At 39.0% G+C, this 20,782-nt stretch overlaps 1 protein-coding gene across 1 annotated transcript in view; it reads right to left on the bottom strand.

The window, feature by feature from the left end:
- Window positions 1–599: 599 nt before the first annotated feature.
- The window catches only part of LOC128266289 (uncharacterized), a 49,549-nt gene continuing 29,366 nt past the window's right edge, over window positions 600–20,782 (bottom strand). Inside the window, exons 3-7 of the mRNA XM_053002700.1 lie at window positions 12,771–13,003; window positions 11,656–11,884; window positions 9,518–9,656; window positions 9,030–9,452; window positions 600–4,856 (exon numbers count right to left, since the gene is read on the bottom strand). Of these exons, the coding sequence (XP_052858660.1) occupies window positions 3,500–4,856; window positions 9,030–9,452; window positions 9,518–9,656; window positions 11,656–11,884; window positions 12,771–13,003 (2,381 nt within the window). The 3' untranslated portion in view covers window positions 600–3,499. The remainder of the gene's footprint in view (window positions 4,857–9,029; window positions 9,453–9,517; window positions 9,657–11,655; window positions 11,885–12,770; window positions 13,004–20,782) is intronic.

The raw sequence follows: 20,782 nt of genomic DNA, 5'->3' as shown, positions 1-20,782 counted from the left end.
GCAACCTACAAATGCACAAAATTTGTGCTCCATTAGTGTGCATAATTTGTCAAGTGCCGGAAATAATAATCATTATCGTTTAACTTGTGACGTTAATGCAGCAAACTCTGTTCTGTTTGGTTTGACGCTCAAGTGCCGCCCAAACTGCAGTGGAATTACGCCAACGCTGGACAACTGGTCGTATACGCAATATCGCTAAAGTGGACAAAACGTGGGAGGCGGAATTTCAATTTGAATTGCAGCTGTCTCTGTTTTTTTTTTTTCTATTTTTGTTGCGGCCTTTGTAAGTTCCTCATTTTAATATATTTTTTTTTATCAATCAACCTAAATCAGTTCCCATAAAACCTTTGTAAAATATAATAATTGTGAGAAAAACAATAAGCTGCCAACGCAGTTTGCTACTTAATATAAGGATACCAGTGTGTGAGATCCTGTAAATGTTTCCCTTAAAGCATTAATCAATCAGTTCCGCTTGATTGATTGACTAAAAGCAATCCAAACATCATCACTACTTACACACAATATATTTGCAGAGTATATAGTATTTACCCAATAAAACCCAGTGGCAGTCAATTGATGTAATGCACATTTAATACAAATCAAATACAATCAGAAAACATTTGTACAAATCATAATACATTATTGCTAATATGTTTCACATATTTCTTTATCTACGATTCAGTGTCTTTGACTTAGGTTAGGAAGGATTCGCTAGGACTATCATAAAATACACACTCATATATAGGGGGATATGTCATTTCGGGATATTTGGATATATTTCTTTGGTATTTATCTCTCTCGGTGCAAGCAGTTTTGATTAATTCAGCTTCTTATGGTTAAACATTTATGTAAAACACGCAAGCAACTTGAGCTTGGTTTCGGGTTTTATTTCTTAATTCTTTTAGAAATTCGAAAGTTTCGCAGCATGGAAACCATAAGTTTGACCACTTAGAAAATGCTCATTTTGTTACCCATTGTCATGTTTTTGGAGGTGTGTTATAGTTATTTTTACAATCGTAAATATGTTCCATCTGTCTGCAAATCACAAAACATCCCGATCAAGCTACACTTCGGTATAATCTAATCAGGGCATAAGCTTGTCGGGCTCTTGAAGCCTTGACTACAATCACTCCCTTAGGCTAAACACAAATAATACACAACTTGATTATTTACAAGAGTTATAGTACTTATTCCATAGATCAGTTTAGGTATGGAGTTTGCATCTCCTTATAACTAGGACTACTGGTAAAAGCGTTTTGTCACAATGCTCCCCTCTCTTGATTTATAATTATTCATAAATCAATGATCAATCTACAATATACAGTACACTATGGTCTTAACAGTTAGTATTTAGCATTCAAAACACCAATTACAAGTTATGATTAATTTGCTGTGAGTTTGTTTTAAATTCGATTATTGTGAAATGTTTTATAGGACTTATATGCTTTAGGCAATGAAATGTTTTGAGTATTTTCCACTATTATTTACGTTTTAGCCATTCAGTGACTTCAAAAGCACTGCAACTGTTTAATCAGACCAATAAAGCTAGGAGAGATTAAGTTTATGGTCACAGAAAAGTTTCTTACATTGATACTTGAGCTTCAACATTACTACTTTGTTGTTCGGAATTGAAAAAATTCACACATTGAAGTATTCTTCTTTGGGATATTACCTTGAAAAGTCAACAATTCCGGAAATGCAGAAGTGCATTTGAGAAAGAAAATCTAAGAATGTTTCTGATATTCACTTTTGATATTCGCAATGTGCAAAACCTTAGTTTTTCAAGAGTAATCTTCTGTTAGTTTATTATTTTATTTTCTTGCTCCAAACGAGCATAGGTTTTTGACTCAGCGGAAGGAGCGGTGATAGAGGAAACGGAAGTGGGGCTTAGGAGCTGGTCCCCGACGGCCTTTGTTGTTTGCCCAACGGCCTGCCATTAAAGTTCAATGAAGTTCCCCGAGTGCGACACTTTGAGACCCAGCCGCGACCTGCCTCCACCAAGGATTCAATGAAGTGGAAAAAATATTTCCGCCGGCGATAAAATTGCTATAAATTTCCAAGTGCCAACGGGGGTTTCCTTATGTCTGTTTTCAGCATTTTCAGCACTTTCCGCTGACGTTGCCCCCGCTGTGCAAAGTTTTGGCATGGGGGCGCTAAAAATTTGTCAGCAAAAATTGTACAAATTTTGCCGGCTGTTTCGTGAGGTGTCATCGAGACAGGCAGATCCTTTGAGTGGCTGCCACTAATGGCGTCATTACCTATCATTTGCCGCCCATCCCCCATTCAAAAGCGAACCGCTCATCTGGGGCTTTAAAACTTGCCAGCACATTGCAAACTTTCATCAGGCTTTCGTTGTTACAGTGGGGCTCTTGTTGTTTGATGTCCTTCGGCCAGCTGCTCCGACTTTCCTTTATTTTGTTGTACCTCCTGGCCACTGGGATTCTCATCGACATCCACATCCTGACCGTCAAATTCTTACGTGACCAGCTAAAATTTTTCATTTGGCCACAGAAATAAAACAAAATGAATGAACTTTTCAAATAAAAATAGCAATCTAGTGGGCCGAGAGCCACGGCAAGCCACACGAACAAACAACAAAAGTCACAAATTGCCGTGGATTTGTGTACGTGTCGGTTGCTTTAATGGAGCCCAATGAAATTCTTTGTGCATTTGCGGGTGGGAAATTTGCCATAAATTTAATGCATAATTGCCAAATGCCGAAACGAAACAGCGTTTATCGATTGGAGTTTGCAAAGGCGACATATTTTTCGGAGAATTTAAAGAGCTTGGCGCAAAGAAATGGAAAATTTGTGTACTGTGCAGATTTACTTTGAATTTACTTTGAAATTAAAAAAAAAAAGTTTAGGAAGTACCAAAAACTACCTAGAAAGTTCTGAATACTTTATATATCTAAACAATTTCTTGAAATAATTAGAGAGTGCCATGTGTGAATTTACCGTGCATTAGAGTTTAACCGACCACTCAACAAAGTTAAAGTGTTTGCCCAGATTATGTTATTCGAAAACAAACATTCCGCACTTAATTGCATACTCAACGTCTGGCGAAAGCAAAAGGAAATCGTAACCGCGCAATGCTCGTTATTTCCGTTGTCTGCTTCAAACTTAAGCCCAGACCCTTGGCAATCCAGCGGGGGATGAGACTCCAAGCCGATCCACTTCTTGGCCATCTGTGCTTTCAATGGCATGCAAATTGAATTTAATATTAATTAGAGACACATAAGCGTTTAAGCCCCAGGGACACACGTGTAGTGTCGAATGGTGAAAGGGAATCCATTCCACCGAGATTGTGTATACGACACGTTGTGCGGTGGACCGCATTCGAAATGATGACCGGTTGTTTGTCTCTGTATTTATATATCACTTGCCATCGCCACACTCCTTTTAAGGACACCCCGCACTGGAGCGGTGGAGTCCTGAAAGTCCACACTGGTGCACTTGTGTGGGTTTGTCTTGAGTTTGCCCTGCTTGACGGGCGTCTGCTATCTGCTCGGTCGCCAGGCACTCGTGCTGGAATACCGGCAGAGCAGGACCTTCTTGAAGGCCTGCCGAAACACCTTGTTGAAGATGGTGTAGAAGATGGGGTTCACCATGGAGCTGGCATAGCCCAGCCAGGTGACCACATCGAATACCCAATGGCTGATCCTCTCCTCGCACTCCGCACACACGGTGGGCAGCAGATTAAGGACGAAGAACGGGGACCACAGGATCACGAAGGTGAAGAACACCACGCCCAGCACCTTGGTGGCCTTCTGCTCCAGTCTGATGATCCTGCCGTGCCGCGAGGAGTTCCTCGAGATCACACTGGAGTTGCGCGAGTGATGCGAACGCACTGTCTGCTGGCGCTGCAGCATGCAGGGCGAGGATGTGGTCGTCCTGGCCTTGCCACCACCACCCCCACAATCCCCCGCCCCCTGGTAGTTCATGTTCTGATGACTCCTCAGGGTGGCCGACCTTCTCAGGGGCGTGGATGAGTTGGAGGAGTTGCCTGTTTTGGTGGGGGTCAGCAGCAGGGAAGTTCGCACGCCGCCGAAGCTGCTGCCCCTTCGGCGATGACGACTGGAATCCCAGGTGACCACCGAGGCGGTCTTCGAGATGCTCAGCTTTCTCCTGCCGGGACAGGGTGTTCCTGGGGCAGCCAAATAACCACTGCCATCGCTCTGCATCGTCAGGGAGCTGCCCTGATTGTGGGCTGAGTGTGGACTAAGGGTGGAGCCACATGTGGGAGGAGGTCCTGCTCCTCCTCCTCCTCCTCCTGATCCACCTGTCATGCCAGCACTCACACTGGAGGTCAGCGACTTCTTATTCCCACCACTACACATGAGCAGCTCCATTTCGCTGGGCGAACTGCTCACCGCCGTGGACGTCGTAGTGGTGGTCACCCGGAAGGCGGATGAAATAATCTTCACCTCGGCCGTTTTCACACAATTCTGGAGCGGTCTGTCCCCGAAATACGGACAGGTGCAAACGGAGGGCAGCTGCAGATAGTCCGTCTGATGGCCATTCTGGCCATTGATGTGACACTGCTTTCCATTCTGCGGTGGATCCAGCTCGGTGTCTGAGTGGCAGGCCTTGGTCTTCGATGGCCCACTCTCTTCCTCCTCCTCCGCCTCGTCGTCGTCATCGTCGAGGCTCTCCTGTACGGTGGTGTGTCGCGGGTAGAGCGCATTCTTGGGCAGACTATTATGACGCTTGTGACGACGCAGCGACGACGTTGGAGTATCCAGATCCTCGTCGGCATCGTCGTGGCCGGAGCGTTGATCCCGTCCTGGCACCGCCGACGAGGCCCTCCTTCGCTTCTTATACGCCCTCAGTCGCTGGGAAAGCTGCGAGAGAGTCCTGAAAATAAACAATGATAATATTCATTACACTGGTTACTGATAAATTTCTTTTATAAGAGTATATACAACTTAAATGTACTATCTCTAGGTATCTCCACAACTTATTTTGCTTCCATTTCTTAATAACTAACCTAATTGGGCTTTAGTTTTCCGTAAATTAAGCATTTATTATTAATCAGCTTAATTGAGTAAAATCAATTATCCATATTTGCCTTAGGCAGTAGTAATAACAAAACATAAGCTGATTGCTACACTGAACAACTGCCAAAATATAAAAGTCCAAAGCTCTAAGTCTATTTCAATAAGCCAACTTTTTGCTGATCAGTTACTTTAAAAATTTCTCTAAAATTACTTAAAGCATTGCAATATATGGGACACCACATGGTTTTATTAAGGTAAGCATAAAACAATTTCTATTTCATACCCCAACGATTTATTGATTTGGCACCCATTGTGCTAATGTATCTCCTTCTTGGGCGTTGTACATTTTTAATTAAAATTGCGCAGCCAATTGGTAAAAACTCTATTTGAAGGCGGGGTGCCTAAAACAATGCAGTGCACACCCGCTAACAGCAATTCGACCAGAGGCAACACGTTTTGTGGTGAGTACGTTTCGTTCACCTGTGCTTTAGCACGCTGGGAAGTAGGCAACATTTTTTGTGTTTGCGCTTTGTGGTCTGCCGCCGTCGAACATTTTCTTCTTAAGGGCTTTTCTTTTCATTTTTACGGCTGTTTGTGGTACACTTCAGAAAAATGTGTGTGTTATTGATGTATGTAACATACAGATTTGATTTTTTCGAAATTTGATTCAAGCATTTTCAATTGAAACATGCTACTTTTGTCTAAAAGTTTATTCGTTGCAACTTTGCAATAAGATAAACCACAGTCAAGGCGATCAAAGTTGTTTACTCTTATAATTTTCCGACTGACTTAGAAAACTAAAATAGTTTTTAATGTTAAACGCTTACAAATTGTACTACGAGATTAAGGAGGAACAATCTTAAAATTTAAATTTCAAAATAATGATTTTTTTGGTCAAAGTAATCAGTAAAAACAGTTTTCTACTAAAATTTATGTTTAGTTTGGTTTTCGGGTGAACCCGAAAACTTTATTCTGCATTAATAAATTTATTATAAAAAAAAATTATGTTTCGTTATTCTGTTTTAATGTATTTATTTTTCAAGTGTAAAGAGCAGGTTTACTTCTTCAGCTCATTTTGCATTCATTTTAATAAAGCGCATAATTTTCCGAGCTGCCTTTGCGGTCTTTGTTTTACCGCCCGCCCGTTTGCCTTGCATGCAAATGCGCGCCAACTTTATTTAGCCAAGACGGAGGGGCGGATGTTGTGGGCGTGGTTAGCTGCTAATGAAGGCGTTAGCAGACAGGAGGGCAAGTGGAGCTGAAGGAGACGGAGGGCAGGGTACCCAGGGACCAAGACGCTGGATTAGGATGTCAGCTCATTATGCATCCTTCGCGTTTTTGATTTGTTTGCACGAGACGTGCGCATAAATTGAGATGCGTTGGAACAGGGCTAAGCAATGGGGATATGGGAAGGGGATATGGCCAACTTCTCACTATGCAAGTGAAACAAAGACGAGCGGATGCCGAGTTTGTTATTGTTTCAGTCACAAAGGAATTAGGCAGCCGCCAAGCTCATCAGGACATGGCTGGAGGCGGGCTAATACGCTGATTCTGAATCTGAGTCTGAGTCTGAAGCCAAGTTCTACACACTTCCGCCGTCATTGTCATTGTGTGCGTCAAATCCCGAAAATTAGAATGCTTTAGCACTCAACACCATTTGTTAACTTCTCTGCATGAGACGACAAATTGTCGCACAATTAAAAGCCACTCGACTTTGACCCCGTTCCGATTCGTTTCGTCCTTCGCCACTTTGCATCCAGTACGGACACAAAGAGAAGCCACAGCCGAAATCCATTTTATTGATTGTGCAAATTCGTTCAACTGTCAAACAATGTGACAGATATGAGGCACAATACCCAATGCCCAATATTCAAGCCAGCCAGTTCAATGAAATGCGCACAGTCACAATGACACTCGATATAAACGTGCAAAAGGAATTTTGCCAAAACAGAGAAGGTCTGAACGGGATAATATGTTCAGTCATTTCGAGAGTTGAGCTGCCTTTTATTGGAGCTTAAAGAAGGAATTTAAAAAATTTAAGTTTAATATTTATAAAAAACAAATAAAGCTTTTATACAAATGGTACAAAGAAATACTAGCATTTGAATGCTACGAATAAATTAAATTTGGAACGTACATAATGATTACAAACTTATATATTTGTTTTAGATTTGTATACAAGAGAGTTTTGATTTTTTAATATCCTTTTTTAAAATGTTGTTATCCATGGCCATTTAATATTCTTTCCACCTGGCTGCCCACTTACATGACCATCTATATTCATATCCCAGAACGCCCCTGCTTTGATTTCTTATTACATTTTTGAGAACATGAAAATATTCGCCTTCTATGATTACAATTTTTTAATTGAATTTCTCAGCGCATCACTTATCCCAACATAAGCCAGTCGACTAAAATTAGAAAATTAATGAAAAACACATTTAAGCAAAAGGCCTCGGTTGACGACGAGGCCAAAATCACTTGAGCGGCTCGGATGCCAAATAAAAAAGGCAGTGCCCAAAAATACCAAGAAAAAAACAGTTTGCACCGACAAAAAGAAAAAGGAAAACTCACAAAAAAATTAATTATTACGAAAAATTTCACAACAAGTCAAAAAACGGAAGGACAATAAATGGCAGTGCACAGAAAAAAGGAGCTCACAAAAAAATAAATGGAAAAGGAGAAAGTAAACGAGTCGCAAAACGAGGACCCGAGGTGAGCAGTTTTTACTTGGCTTTTGGTGCGGTCAGCACACTTGGCCTGAAATTGGTACCCAGAAGCGGGAATGGGATTCGAAAACCGGCTGGGACTGCGACTGCGACAACAAAAGGACCAGCGAGTGACTAGAAAGGATCACTCTGGCAAAACGGTTTGCCCGTCGCAGCTGTTTGTCCTTTTGTCAGGCGAAAGAGCAAGGAAACTTCACGTTTTTCCAGGTACTTCGCTGGATTTCTTTCACACACAGACACAATTGTCTACGTTTCTTGAGGGGTATGACAAAATATTAGTGAAACTTGTGGGCCACACTGAAAGGATACAGTTGACTGAATTTAATTGTCTGTGATAATATTATTTGTTACAATGGAAATTCGGGTTGTTGGTTAAGTGGGGAACGAATTTAATTATCCTTCAGCATCACTCTGAAAATGTGGGTGGCTTAAAATGGTTTAAAGCAATGGAACCTTATACATACAGTAAAATATCTAAATTAAATCCGTCATTTTAATATGTGATTATGTGTGACAAAAATACGTTGTACTTTTCTAAATTAATTTCATTAATATTTTTCAGTTGCTTTTATTAGTGAATTGTTTAGTGCTTGTCAAATATTTCACCAAAATTTAAATTCAAGTTAAAAATTATCAAATAATGTAATTTATAAGCTATCATAAATAAAATGGTATTTTGCTTTGTTAATTTTATGTTTGCTAGTGTGTAGCTAAAACAACTTTGGACATCTGTCACTGTTTGTTTAAAAACTACCTGAGGCGAAGGTATCTTTATTATTTGTTAAAAACGAGAAAATGATGATGATTTAAAGGAGCGGGAAAAGGAATTAAATATCAATTATAAATAATATATTGGGGTTATGTATTTTGAAAATTTTAACTGAATTTCTAAAAGACTTTGACTTTGTTTTTGGGATAAGCAGACCTTTTGTCCTGGTTTCAAATATCAAAAGCATCGATTTAATTACATTCTTAATGCTGAAGGGCGAAGGTACCTTTATAAGTTGTGGAAAACGATTTAAGCTATTATGACTTACAGGAGCAGGAAAAGGGAACCATAAAGGTTTTTTTTTTTAAATAAATCTAAGATATGTAAAGGGTATATTTTTTATGAATCTGGTTTTTGCCTTTACTAAAATCCTACAAGACTTAACTTTATTTTTTTGGGAGTAGGAACTACACCCGATAAGCAGACCTTTTTTACTGGTTTTAAATATCATAAGCATAATTACTTTCTATATTATCAAAGTCGAAGGTATCTTTTAATTTTTATCTTATGATTAAAGCAGCACTCGACTTACCCGTCGCTCTGTTCGCCACCCATGCGACTGCTGGCCAAGGAGTTCCGGGTGCTCTCCCGCTCGATGCCCAACGTGGTGGTGGACAGACCGAGGACTGTGGTCCCCTGGCGACCCTTGGGTGAGGTCTGCTGGTGGTAGACGCTGCCCTGCTGCTGCTGCTGCTGCTGCTGCTGCTGGTGATGATGATTATTATGATGATGATGATGTGGCTGGTGGGACTGATGGGACTGATGGTGGGGGGCATATCGCTGGGGACTGCACGGGTACTGCAGCTGCAGGTGATTCGATATTGAAAATTCGGATTTGGTGGGCGAACCCGTGGTGGATGAGGAGGCCACCGACTCCAGGCCACGGGATAGCTTCAGCATCTCGGCTCCAAACTGATGCAGAGCCGTCATCGTCGTAGGCGTGGGTTCCTTTATGCTGCAGATACGAATAATATAAATGGTAATTCCCACACAAAGCGCTAGTTGGCGAGGACAGCCCACCTGGAATCGGGCAGCCAGAGCTCGTGGTTGTCCAATGTGCTGAGATCTGTATCCGTGGAATTGGCTGAGTGGGCGTGCAGCACTGAGGAGGCGTTCCCGGGACCCGGCTTCAATAGTCGTCGCCAGGTACATCGGCGTTCTGTGGAGCACGAACGTGGGTTAAACGGATATGCAGTTGCCATTAAATTGCAGTCAGCCCATGAGTGCACTACGACTAGTCACAAATGCGCTAATAAACTTGCACGAGCACACACACAGAAATGCTCCTGAACACGCGTACACAAAGATAAAAATTGATTTCAAGTTTTAAACTTCTTATGAATTCATACATAGTTAAATAAAAACCAATACAACCTAAATAAAGAATATCGAACAAATGAAAACAATTTGTATGTGGTCTTAAAAACAATGTAAAAACTAGACCGGAAAAGATTGAAAATCCAGTATGATTTGGATAATAAAATATCCAAAAATATAAATAAAAATAGTAAATTATTTTTAGGGAAGTTTTCAAAGTCTTGACAGCCTACACAATACCCACCTAAAATTTCAACGTTTGAATATAACTTAAATTATTCATAGGATTTTAGGATTAATACAACTAAGCGTATAACATTAAAATGTATTTCTCCTTATATTTCTTAGAAATAAAAAAGCTTAAAACTTGAAAAAGCGTGGTTAAGGTTTTTGTTTTATTGTTCGTATGTTAATTTTGACACAGACACACACACACACCCTAATCCTTGCAGCTGAGGCATGGGATCCACTCAAACGAATCGGGGACACCGCGTCCTCCAAGGCGCCCCTAAATGCTCGCTCGCATCCACCGAAATGCCCTGCAGTGCAAGCGATTCAGCTGCAGTCACCAGCAGTCCATTAAATATTCCCCGTCTGTATTGACTTTCGGCTTTCTCGGATCTTGGTTGTCCCCCAGAAAATTACCCACGGTTCCCTCCGGGACCCAAGCCAATCGAACGAGAAATGGGAACATTGCTGAATAAATTCTGCGGGCAGACAAAGGCATTAAGACCCACTTAGTTATGCTTAAAATAAATTGAATCTGGTCCATTGAATTGTAGGAGGAATAACAGAATCGCAGGATGTTGAATTGTTTTAGCTCAAAGCTCAAAAAGGGGGGTAGCTTAACTATGACAAAAATAGACTATTTAAATAATTAGGTTTAATAAGTAAGTAGTTTACCGTTAAGAGTTAAAATAGAAAATGAATTGATTATTTAAAACATGATTAAATATTTTGATACAAATTTTATGTAATTAAATCAACCAAATAAATATATATTTTCAAGAGCTAAATAAATTTGTACCATCAAAAAAATTGCCTAAAAGTAAACTATTAAACTGTTTTAATAAAAATATCTATATAAAATGCATCTTGAATATACTGCTCGATTAAAAAACGACTTCTTCCTACAGGATTTTTATTTTAATGAGTCTTGTTAAAATATTAATATATAGCATATACATATAAAGTATACAGTATATTAGTACAAAAGTAAAAGCTATCTACCCCTCCAAATGCCATACCTAATTTTTAAAAAATTCACTCTTCAAAGGGAAAATAACGAGCCCTCTCATTGAAAAGTTGAAGCTTGAAACTTCGGATTTAAAACTATTTGAGCACAAAACTGAAAAGCTCTCACAGCATTACAAGCCATTTACGTTGCTGGCTTTCGATTCATGCCAACGTGGAAATTAGCTATCTACACATATGGGCCGGATTTTACCCCTATTTGTAGGGGGTGTGTGTGCTTTGTGTGTGTCTGTGTGTAGATGGATGGTAGGTTTCTCTGGAGTGTTTACCCATATCCTCCCAGTTCAATGTCGACGGCAATGTCGATTTTGTGTGCATTGCTGCGGCTTAGTCGCACTTTCGGCCTCAAAAATCCCTGGGACACGGATTCAGGGAGTATCCGGCACATGTGTCTGCATTGTTTGTTTAGTGTTTTGTCCCTCTTTCAACACTTTCGTCACACCCATTTTCCCCTAGTAAAGTTTCGAGTGCAAAAAGTGCAACCGAGAACGAAAATGCAAATTTTAGACAAACTGAAAATCATATTAAGCTGCTGCAGCTCTTCGTGGGCACTTTTTGAGGGGAAATGAGTGATAGAGAATCCTTACCCAAGGCCGGGGCCTGACCTAGCCAGCCACTGGCCCATCCGGGGGTGGCGGCTGCCGTCTGCTGGCCACCGCCCAGGTTCTGACGCTGCCGGGCCAAAAGGCGGACGGTTAGGCAATATGTAAGCAGCATCACGCCCAGCGGAATGTAGAAGCACACAATGGAGCCGACCAGCTTGTATACCGGATCCGGTATCTGGCAAGTTCCATTCACCAGCACCGAGGCGTGATTCTGGAATCAAATGGCAGATACAACAGATAGCAGGGCAAAGACTGGAATTAATTTGCGTAAGTACAGGACATGCATATTCAAAAAATACTTAAGCATTATTGGGTTAACGTAGCCTTTGTTTTCCGAAATCTATTCACACTCATAGTACACAAAGTGTGTATGCATCTATTTTTCTTTGGATTTTAATTACTATGCTTATACTGGGTACCAGAATTTAAGTTCACACAAGTTTTTAGTTTTGGTACATAGGCCCCAATTGTAGTTAAGAATTTGTGTCACTTTAAATTTAGTTACTTGTTAGCATTGGAATCTGGGATTTAACTTTGACATTTGTTCCTTTATTGACAAAATATTTTTAAAGATTTTAACTATATATACATCATTAACACTAAGTTAATATTGTATAAAAATTTCTTTTATATTCAAATTTTAAACTTTTTAATTTCAACTATACTTTAACACTTTACTTTTCAAAGCTTTGGCTATGCTAGTTTCATAAAAAAAACTTGGAAACCTTTTAAACGATAAGATAGGTACTTTTATTTGTGACTTATTAACTTAATTATGATGTTTAAAAGACAAACAAATATTTCCAGAGTTTTATAATATAATATTGTTTAGACTTTAAGCATTTGTGTTAAATTAAAACTTATATCTAAGAATATTGAATATTGGTGCATGTATAGAGTTATACTTGTACTCTTTTTTTTTAAAGCTTTAGCTTGACCTGGTTTCAATAAAAGAACATAAAGTATTAGAACGGCTTTGAAACGATAGGAGAGGTTGTTATTTAATTTTAAAAGGACAAACTAATATTTCCGGAGCTAAATTACATTAAATTGTTATAATTAAAAATTTAAATTAAAGGTCTTAGACAATAACTTACCTTCGAATACATTAAGCTCAGGGGTAAGCTCATGGCGATGCTCAGAAGCCACACGAAAACAATTTTGAGAGTCACTCTCCGGCGGGTTTTATTCCGGCCAAATCTCATCGGGTAGCGCAGCGATAAATAACGGTCCACGGAGATGGTGCACAGGTGCATGATACTGGCCGTGCAGAACAGGACATCCAGACAAATCCAGGTCAGGCAGTGCTCCGAGCCCAAGGGAAAATATCCTGCGAAAGAGGGAGTTGAGTTCTCTATTGAATTTTTCCGTGCTTGTAAATATTCCCTGCTCGCCGACTTATGACTGTATTAAGTGGCTGCAATTCATTCCACCTATGTGTACACAAGATTTACGATTTTGGTTGGCAACAATGCAAGCCCCAACTGTCGCCTGGCCTTTTTTGTTTAATACTCCTTCGCTTTTTTTTCGCCCATATTTTCCCTGGAGCCCCGCTTCAATCGTAAGCTGCCAAATGATATTGCCCCGCTCCTTCCGACCCTTCCGCCTCCGGTGAGACTTATGCAACATATTTCAGCCCAACTGGCCCATATATGAGCGGCTATTCCCGATGCTGTGGCCATCGTTTTGCACAGCTGTTGGACATCATAACTCAGCGCGCCACTCTCGCCCACTTCCCATAAAAGTACAATTGTGGGGGCACTGAGAAAAAATTATACAATCGTTTGGAAATTAAATGACCAATTTATCGATCTATAACATTCCTATATTTTATCTTTATTTTCCAGACAGATTTTGAACTTTTGTATTTTTCCAAAAATCCTGCCGACATTTGACCATTGTTTTCCAAATCTTTTGATCAAAAAACCGAGCTGATCTTTTTTTAGTATCATATATTTTTTGTACCGAAATTTTATATAAAATAAATATATTGGAAGTCATCTAAAATGTTTTCATCGCTGAATTCCCGTACCAATTAAGTTTTGGGTATATTAAGCTTAATTGAACATTTGCTTAAAATAATCTGGATGTGATCTGAAAAATATTAAATTAAGTATAATGGTAACTATGTTATATAGAAAGACCTTAAGGTTTTAAAATATTTACATTTAAAAGAACTTGAAACTTTTTTAATAAGAAGAAATTTTAGAAATATATGTTACAATTACTGCTCGGTCTTGTTGCATAGTGTTAAATTCCCTCTCGAATTTTTCTCTGTGCAAATAGGTTTGTTTGTCGGTCGGTTGGAGGTTGAATCTCCGGCATGTTTGGTGAGTGATACTTGTGTTTACTCTGATGCTGCGTGTGCCCTGAGATTTGGGCGCGGGATTTGTGTCCAGAATCTGGTCGAACACGAATCTGTTGGATAAGTATAGCCTCTGGGAAACGGAATTTTTCCCAACGGGCGAGACTACAATAAATTAGATATCATCGAGGCAAAGATAAATCAAAAAAAGCATGAAGCGAAAACGAAGTTGGATTTTAGGATTTGATAATTTACATACATAAGAAATATGTGCTTTAATATAAAATAGTTTTTTTCCAATCTTTATGGATTTCTAAATATATTCTTTTGATAAAAATTTCCATCAATGTTTTTTTTTTTTAAATTGAAAACCATTTTCCTAATGAAGGTATATTAAGTCAACATTTTAAATTGACCTAATAACGTAGCCATTTCATTCAATTTCCCCGAATCCACTTTACTTTAAACGAAAAGCCTTAAAGGCAAAAGCATCTGTTGAATGCCGTGGCTCTTTTTTTTCGGAAAAAACCATAAGGATTTGTTTATGGCAAGGCAATATTTTGCAACCCCTCCCACAATTCGCGTCTATCAAGCGCTCAAAATGTAATAATGCTGATCCCCCGAGTCCGGAGCGAAAATGTTACAAATGACACGGTCATTGGGTTTTGCCGGCAATGGGCCCGTCGCAGACCATTTGGGCCGAGCCGTAAGTAAAGTGTCAATAAGATCAATTTGGGCAGCAGACGGTCGTGTCGAGAACCTTTAAAATGGAACAAATTTATTTAATCTGAAACCTGAAGACCGAATGTAACTGGGAAAGTAAGTTAAATTGAATAAAAACTGGCGGTGACCAGCAAAAAAAAAAAGGGAAACTTGTGAAACATTTTTAGCCGGAACAACAGCAAACGGAACCTGAGATTGGGTTCTGTCCGGGATGGTTTCGTGGAACCTCACTGTCCCACCTCCTTAGTTTTCCTTTGAGGAGCAGGACAAAGCTTTTATTTGTGTTTCTATCTTTTTTTTTTTTGTTTTTTTTTTTGTTCAGGGCCGCTTTTCTTAGGGAAAGCATTTCAACTTACAAATGCGAAACAAATTTCAAACAAAAGCGCAAAACTTTGCCGTTTTCCAGTTCCGCTGCCAAAGTCAGGGTAAATAAATTTTTAGCTGATTTCTTTTGTGTGGATTCCGCTTTGCATGGGGCTCAAAGTGGGGCCAAAATGGGGCAAAAATGGGGCGAGAGGGCCGGTCATAAAACTAAACAGAAACACAAATAGCCGACGAGGCTGATGACGGGCAAAGTTGGCAGGAAAATGACTTGGTAAATGAGTTGAAACTTATTTAATTTGTTGTAAGTTTAAGTGGATATAAAGGCGTCAGCGAGCGGAATGGCAGCGGAAAATAGGGTCCAGCTAATGATTCGGTTGTTTGCCAAATTGAGTGAATGACAGAACAATGTGGGTTGGAAAAAAATCGTGCATACAAAATGGAAAATATATGTGTGTATAGTATGTATACCCCGTTCATGACAACATAAGCCTTTGTGTGAGCTACCATAACAAATATTTGTATTTTTTCGCGTTGCTGAACCAAGCAGTGGACCGAATCCGGGCAAAAAACGGGGCAAAAATGTGTAAAAATCGGGTGAAAATATGATGATTTATGAATGGACTTCTGCGTGCTGCCACATGTGTGTGGTTTTTAGTACACAAGCCTTTGTTGAACTTCCCCACTTTGGTTGCTGTGGCGGGATCGATTTCAATTTTAGTTTCGGTTCCCTCAAACAGCATCCCTCCATCAATTAGATACAACGCTCCTCAAAACTGTTTGCTCAGCAAACGAACTTAATAGGAAGGAAATGATTGGCCAAAAAGGTATTGGGAGCTTTTTCCTTAGTTGACCGATTACTGTGAGTTTGTTGGCAGATTTCGGGGAGGAAAACAGGTTTAGAAAGTGGAATGCCCCAAGAAAATGTTGACGTCATCTGCCGTTTAAATAAAGCGCTGTAATTATGGGTCAGTGTGATTTCGACTTTAATTATTGCTTAAATAAGATGTTTAATTTCCAAAATAATTATTAAAACAATTAAAACTCGTATAGTCTCTTTCAAAATTTATATTAAACAAATCCAAAACAATCCTCAATTATTTATATATGACATAAGCAATAGCTGTTTCATTAAATATTGTAAGACCATTTTAATGATATTCATACAATTTACAATTCAAATAATGTTACATCTCTTCAATTTTTCTCACTTTTAAGTTGGTTTAATTCGAGGGAAATCCTTTCAAAATATTTCGCAAATAAGCAAACAAAATAAACATCGCCATAAATCCCGAGGCAATCAGAAATAAAATATCAAATACCTGACGACAAATAAAACTCACGCACACTTGAGAGAACACACAACCTAAATGATTTGTGTCAATAAAAAGGGCGAGCGATAATAAAATGCAAATATGTGAGCCGAAAAAAAATCATTGATCCAAAGCTCGAAAATTGCTGTGATTATAAAATAAGCCAGCACAACTCTCTGTTGTTGTCACACACATTCGAGGGGGGCAACCGGCAACCGGCAACCAGCAACCAGCAACAATAACAATTTCAATAACAAATCACAGAAACAAATTTAACATGAAGTTGGGCCGAATTTCATCGCATTTCTTTTATTATTTCTGCCTCACGCAGATGACAGCGACAGCCACTTACAACAGCGACATCAGCATCAGCAACACCAGAACGGCAATGATAACAAATAAGGACAGAGGCGTGGGAAGGTCATTACCTAGAGGGATTCCTTAAAAACACTAGGAACGACTACACACAAAAAAAATATTGGGGTAACAAAAAGTAAGATGTATAATTGAATATAAATAATTGAAAGTTTTAAAATAAAACTTTGGATATAAATTAACACGAATAATTGAAATCAATCTACAAACAACTAAGCAGAATTTAAAATTAAATTAATAGATATGCCTTAATCAATAAAAACATTAAACTAGAGCATATTTTTAAGAATTTAAGAACCTCTTGCCAATTTAGTTTTCCCTGATTTCTGATGTCGAATAATCAATCAAGCGCTTCTTAAAGCTGATCTTTAATTGCCCGAATTGCCAGACATTTGACACTTGGTTTATGACCCATCATAAGTGTGTGTGCGTGGGCGTCGTGATTTCAGAGGCGTGGCAGTTGCCCGCGGCGCTCGTTGACACGTTGTCACCTCGACTGTCATCCAAATTTATGGGCAGCATCGAAAAGAGGCTAAAACGAGCCAGAGATGACTGTTGTTAGTCCGCCGGGGATTCACGTCTCGCTTTTCCTTTTTTTTTTTTTTTTGTCGCTGACTGACAACAGTTTTTGACTCTTAGCCCGCTTCGCTTGTAAACACATATCATTTTCATTTGCATTTCGCGCGACCCGTTGACACATTTGCATGGCCATGCATATGTTTATTCATACGAATGTACACATATAGTGTGGCGCTCCATGTGTCCTTGTTCATGTGCTCGAATCTGTGACCCTCGACCCTTGTGAGATGTATTTTGGTTGCTTCCGTTTTTTCGGCTTTATGACTAGGTAACAAGGGGTATTATCGACCATCGACTATTGTGTAACTTTTCTTTTACAAATTTGCGGCAAAACAAAATAAAAATTTAACAATAATATAAGTAGATATTTTTAGTTTATGCCTTAACTGTTTTTTTCTTATCACTTTTAGCTCCCTTCATAATTTGTAATGAATATTAATTAAAATTCGAATAACGACAAAAATATGATACTGTTGTTGGCTGATTTTAGTTGTTTATGCTGGTTGTAAACGATGCTGTGAGCTTTTGTTGTTGAGGGCATTGTTTCTGTAACTTTTTTGTTATGTGGTCAAATATTTGTGTTGACAGCAAGCAAAAACATTGCAGCCATGCGAAAAATCCGCAAAGGGATTGAAAATACAAATGCAACTTTTTCTTTAATCAAAATGTTTCTGCGGTTGTCGCAATGTAGGAGTTGGAAATTCGTACGTGTTTGTGAAAAAAGTGAGTGATATTTTAAAACATTTTAAAAACTGACTGCAATAAAACCATTTACATCGCTTTACATTTAATTATAAAATTATTAATTCAAACGATCCGAATATATGTAATAGCTTAATTTCATTTTGGTAATGATTCAATTAAGAGACAAAGAACTTTCTGGATTATCAGCCACAGCCTGGATCTGCCTAACTGCTTTTATATTGGCTTTGAATGCCTGGCCAAATCCTTCCCCCATAAGAACTCGCTTAGGGGAAGCTATTAACATGCATATGATAGCCACTTCCGCACAACTTGCTGGCCAGGACACTTAGGAATCCGGATGGCAAGGAACCCACAGCGGAACATGCGGTGACTACGTGCAAGGTCGGAATAAAAATGAATGAAGGTGTGGAAGAAAGAAAAGTTCTTCAAGTGCTTGATGGTTACTGGGCTCTAAGCGCTTGACGGGTCCATCATCATCATTACCATGATGATCATCATCAATCTGATGAGGCTGGGTCGAACGGGCGAGTAAATAACCGTAGGGCTGAAATCTGCCTGCCATGCATAAAGTAAACTATTTAATGGTCTTTCGATTTCCATCGATGTGGCCATAAACGCATTTGCCCAGGCCATCGGATCTCGAACGGAAATCGAAAGCTGTTCACTGAATCGAGGTTGTGGGTGGTGGTCGATTAGGGTGGCCTACGACCTTCTTATCTGGCTGGCTGAAATCATTTTTCTTACGCAATTCGCCCTGACAGCGGCATCTTCATTTTCAGTTTTTCCCCACTGCCACCCCTTTTTTTTGACTTTTGATTTCGTTTCAAGTTGCCGACGACATCCAAAAGTGGGTGGCCTGGCAATAATGCAAATGGCTTTGGCTTTAGCTTTAGCTTTACCTTTAGCTCTAGCTTCCGTGTGACCCAGGTGACTCGGCTCTGACTTTGGCCTTTGCTTTCCATTCCTTTCGGTTTCTTTGTTGGACATTTCTGTAGTGCTGCTGACACTTCTATTTTTAGTGAGGCAAGTGCTTCCTGATTTTCTTTGATGTCTGCCAGCTGGCATGCGAAACAGTAAAACCGTAATATAGAAAACGCTATGCATTTACCTCATTTGCAAGGATTTTTTCAATTGAATTTGCATTGGAAATATGACAAAAATGTTTATTGATTTATATACGACTTGCTCATGGTTAGCTCTAGTGGCCTGAGAAAAAATTTGTTTTCAATCTGAACAAAATCATTTCGCTTTTTGATTTTATCTTAAGGTCATTAATATTTATAAATACTTAAATCCACTTCTATGTTTAAATAATCTGTATAAAAAAACATTTATGAAAGTCATTTTAAAGAAAAGTTTAAAAAAATATATTAAGAAGTTATCAAATCACTTGAGAGTCTTTAAAGTGCAATCAATACATTAAATAGTTCTCTCCCTAGGAAAAATAAACAAAATATACTTATCCCTCTAGAACAATATGAACTGCTTATCAAAATTTTCCACTGACAACCTTGTCGCCTTCTTTTTCATAGCTCAAGATGAAGCGAATGTTTATCCATATGCTCAGGAAAACTCGGCACAGACTTCAACTTTTCCAAAAGCAAGTCAGCAAACCTTCAGCGCTTTTCCTTTTCTAGCGCCATTGACAGCTGCCGGCTTTGCAGGGGCGGAAAACTGAAACTACAACAAATTTTCATACATCCGTATGAGAGGGAGCCTGTGTCCTTTTGGTCCATAGTCCTTGTCTGCGTCCCAAAGCAAATATATATAAATAAATTGTTGTTTGTGTTGGAAAATCAAATGGTGAGCACAGACAGATAATGGAAACGACACGAAATTCAATTAAATTTCTAACAAGTTTTGTCGTATTGAATTTTTAATACGTATCTATGCTATTTTTTTTTTTTTTTGTTTATCTTTTGACAGCGCAGACACCCTGAATAGCTGAACCAAGTTTAGGAAAAGCGAATACTCAACAGGTCCTTTATTTTTCCACTTTACTGCAAAATAGGGAGAGAAAATAATTGGGTATATAGAAGAAATGTTTGGTATTGGGTTATTATAATCATAATTTAATGTGTTTGATAAATTAAAAAAAAAACATTTTTTCATAAATCGATGGCTTTAAATTAAATCAATTTAAGTATGACCTTGTTAAATACAAGAAATATATTTCACTTTGAAAAGCAATACGTAACTCAATATACGATTTCTTTAAGTTTAAATTTTCATATACCAACAAATATATTAGTATATTATATTAGTATATTTATGCTCATTACAACTCGCCTAACTAATCTAACTTTTGCCATACTTGTTGTGGCTCTTGATGTCTCGTCGAGTTCGATTGCCCTTCCATTTAACACTGGGTGCTATTTTAATCCCGTCTTCTTTACTTTTTTTTTTTTTATTTACACAGCTTTATTTTGGTATTGTTTCCACATCGCTTAACGTGAAAAGTCGAGGGGAAAGAAAGGTGGATGTTGTTGTGGATGTGGGTGTGGATGCGGTGTCTGTCCTTCAGTCTGTTGGCTGCTTCCTTCCGGCTTTCATTTTTCGCCGCAACTTTTGCTCCTGCTATTGACATTGCTCTAATGTGGCATATAAAGTGGCGACTGCTTCGATTTTCCGCCCTCCGATTTTCCACCGTTAAGCACCGTCATTAAGCTGAGCGCTCTATTCTTCGCATTCATTAAACTCCTAACTCGCTCTGCAAGCTTACGTAAATTGCTTCGCTTCCGTTGCGTCATTACACGACGCCTTAACGTTTCATTATACTCATTGTTTG

The sequence above is a fragment of the Drosophila gunungcola genome, chromosome 3R (assembly GCF_025200985.1).
Source record: "Drosophila gunungcola strain Sukarami chromosome 3R, Dgunungcola_SK_2, whole genome shotgun sequence".
Taxonomy (NCBI): domain Eukaryota; kingdom Metazoa; phylum Arthropoda; class Insecta; order Diptera; family Drosophilidae; genus Drosophila; species Drosophila gunungcola.
This window is presented reverse-complemented; position numbering and strand designations above follow the sequence as displayed.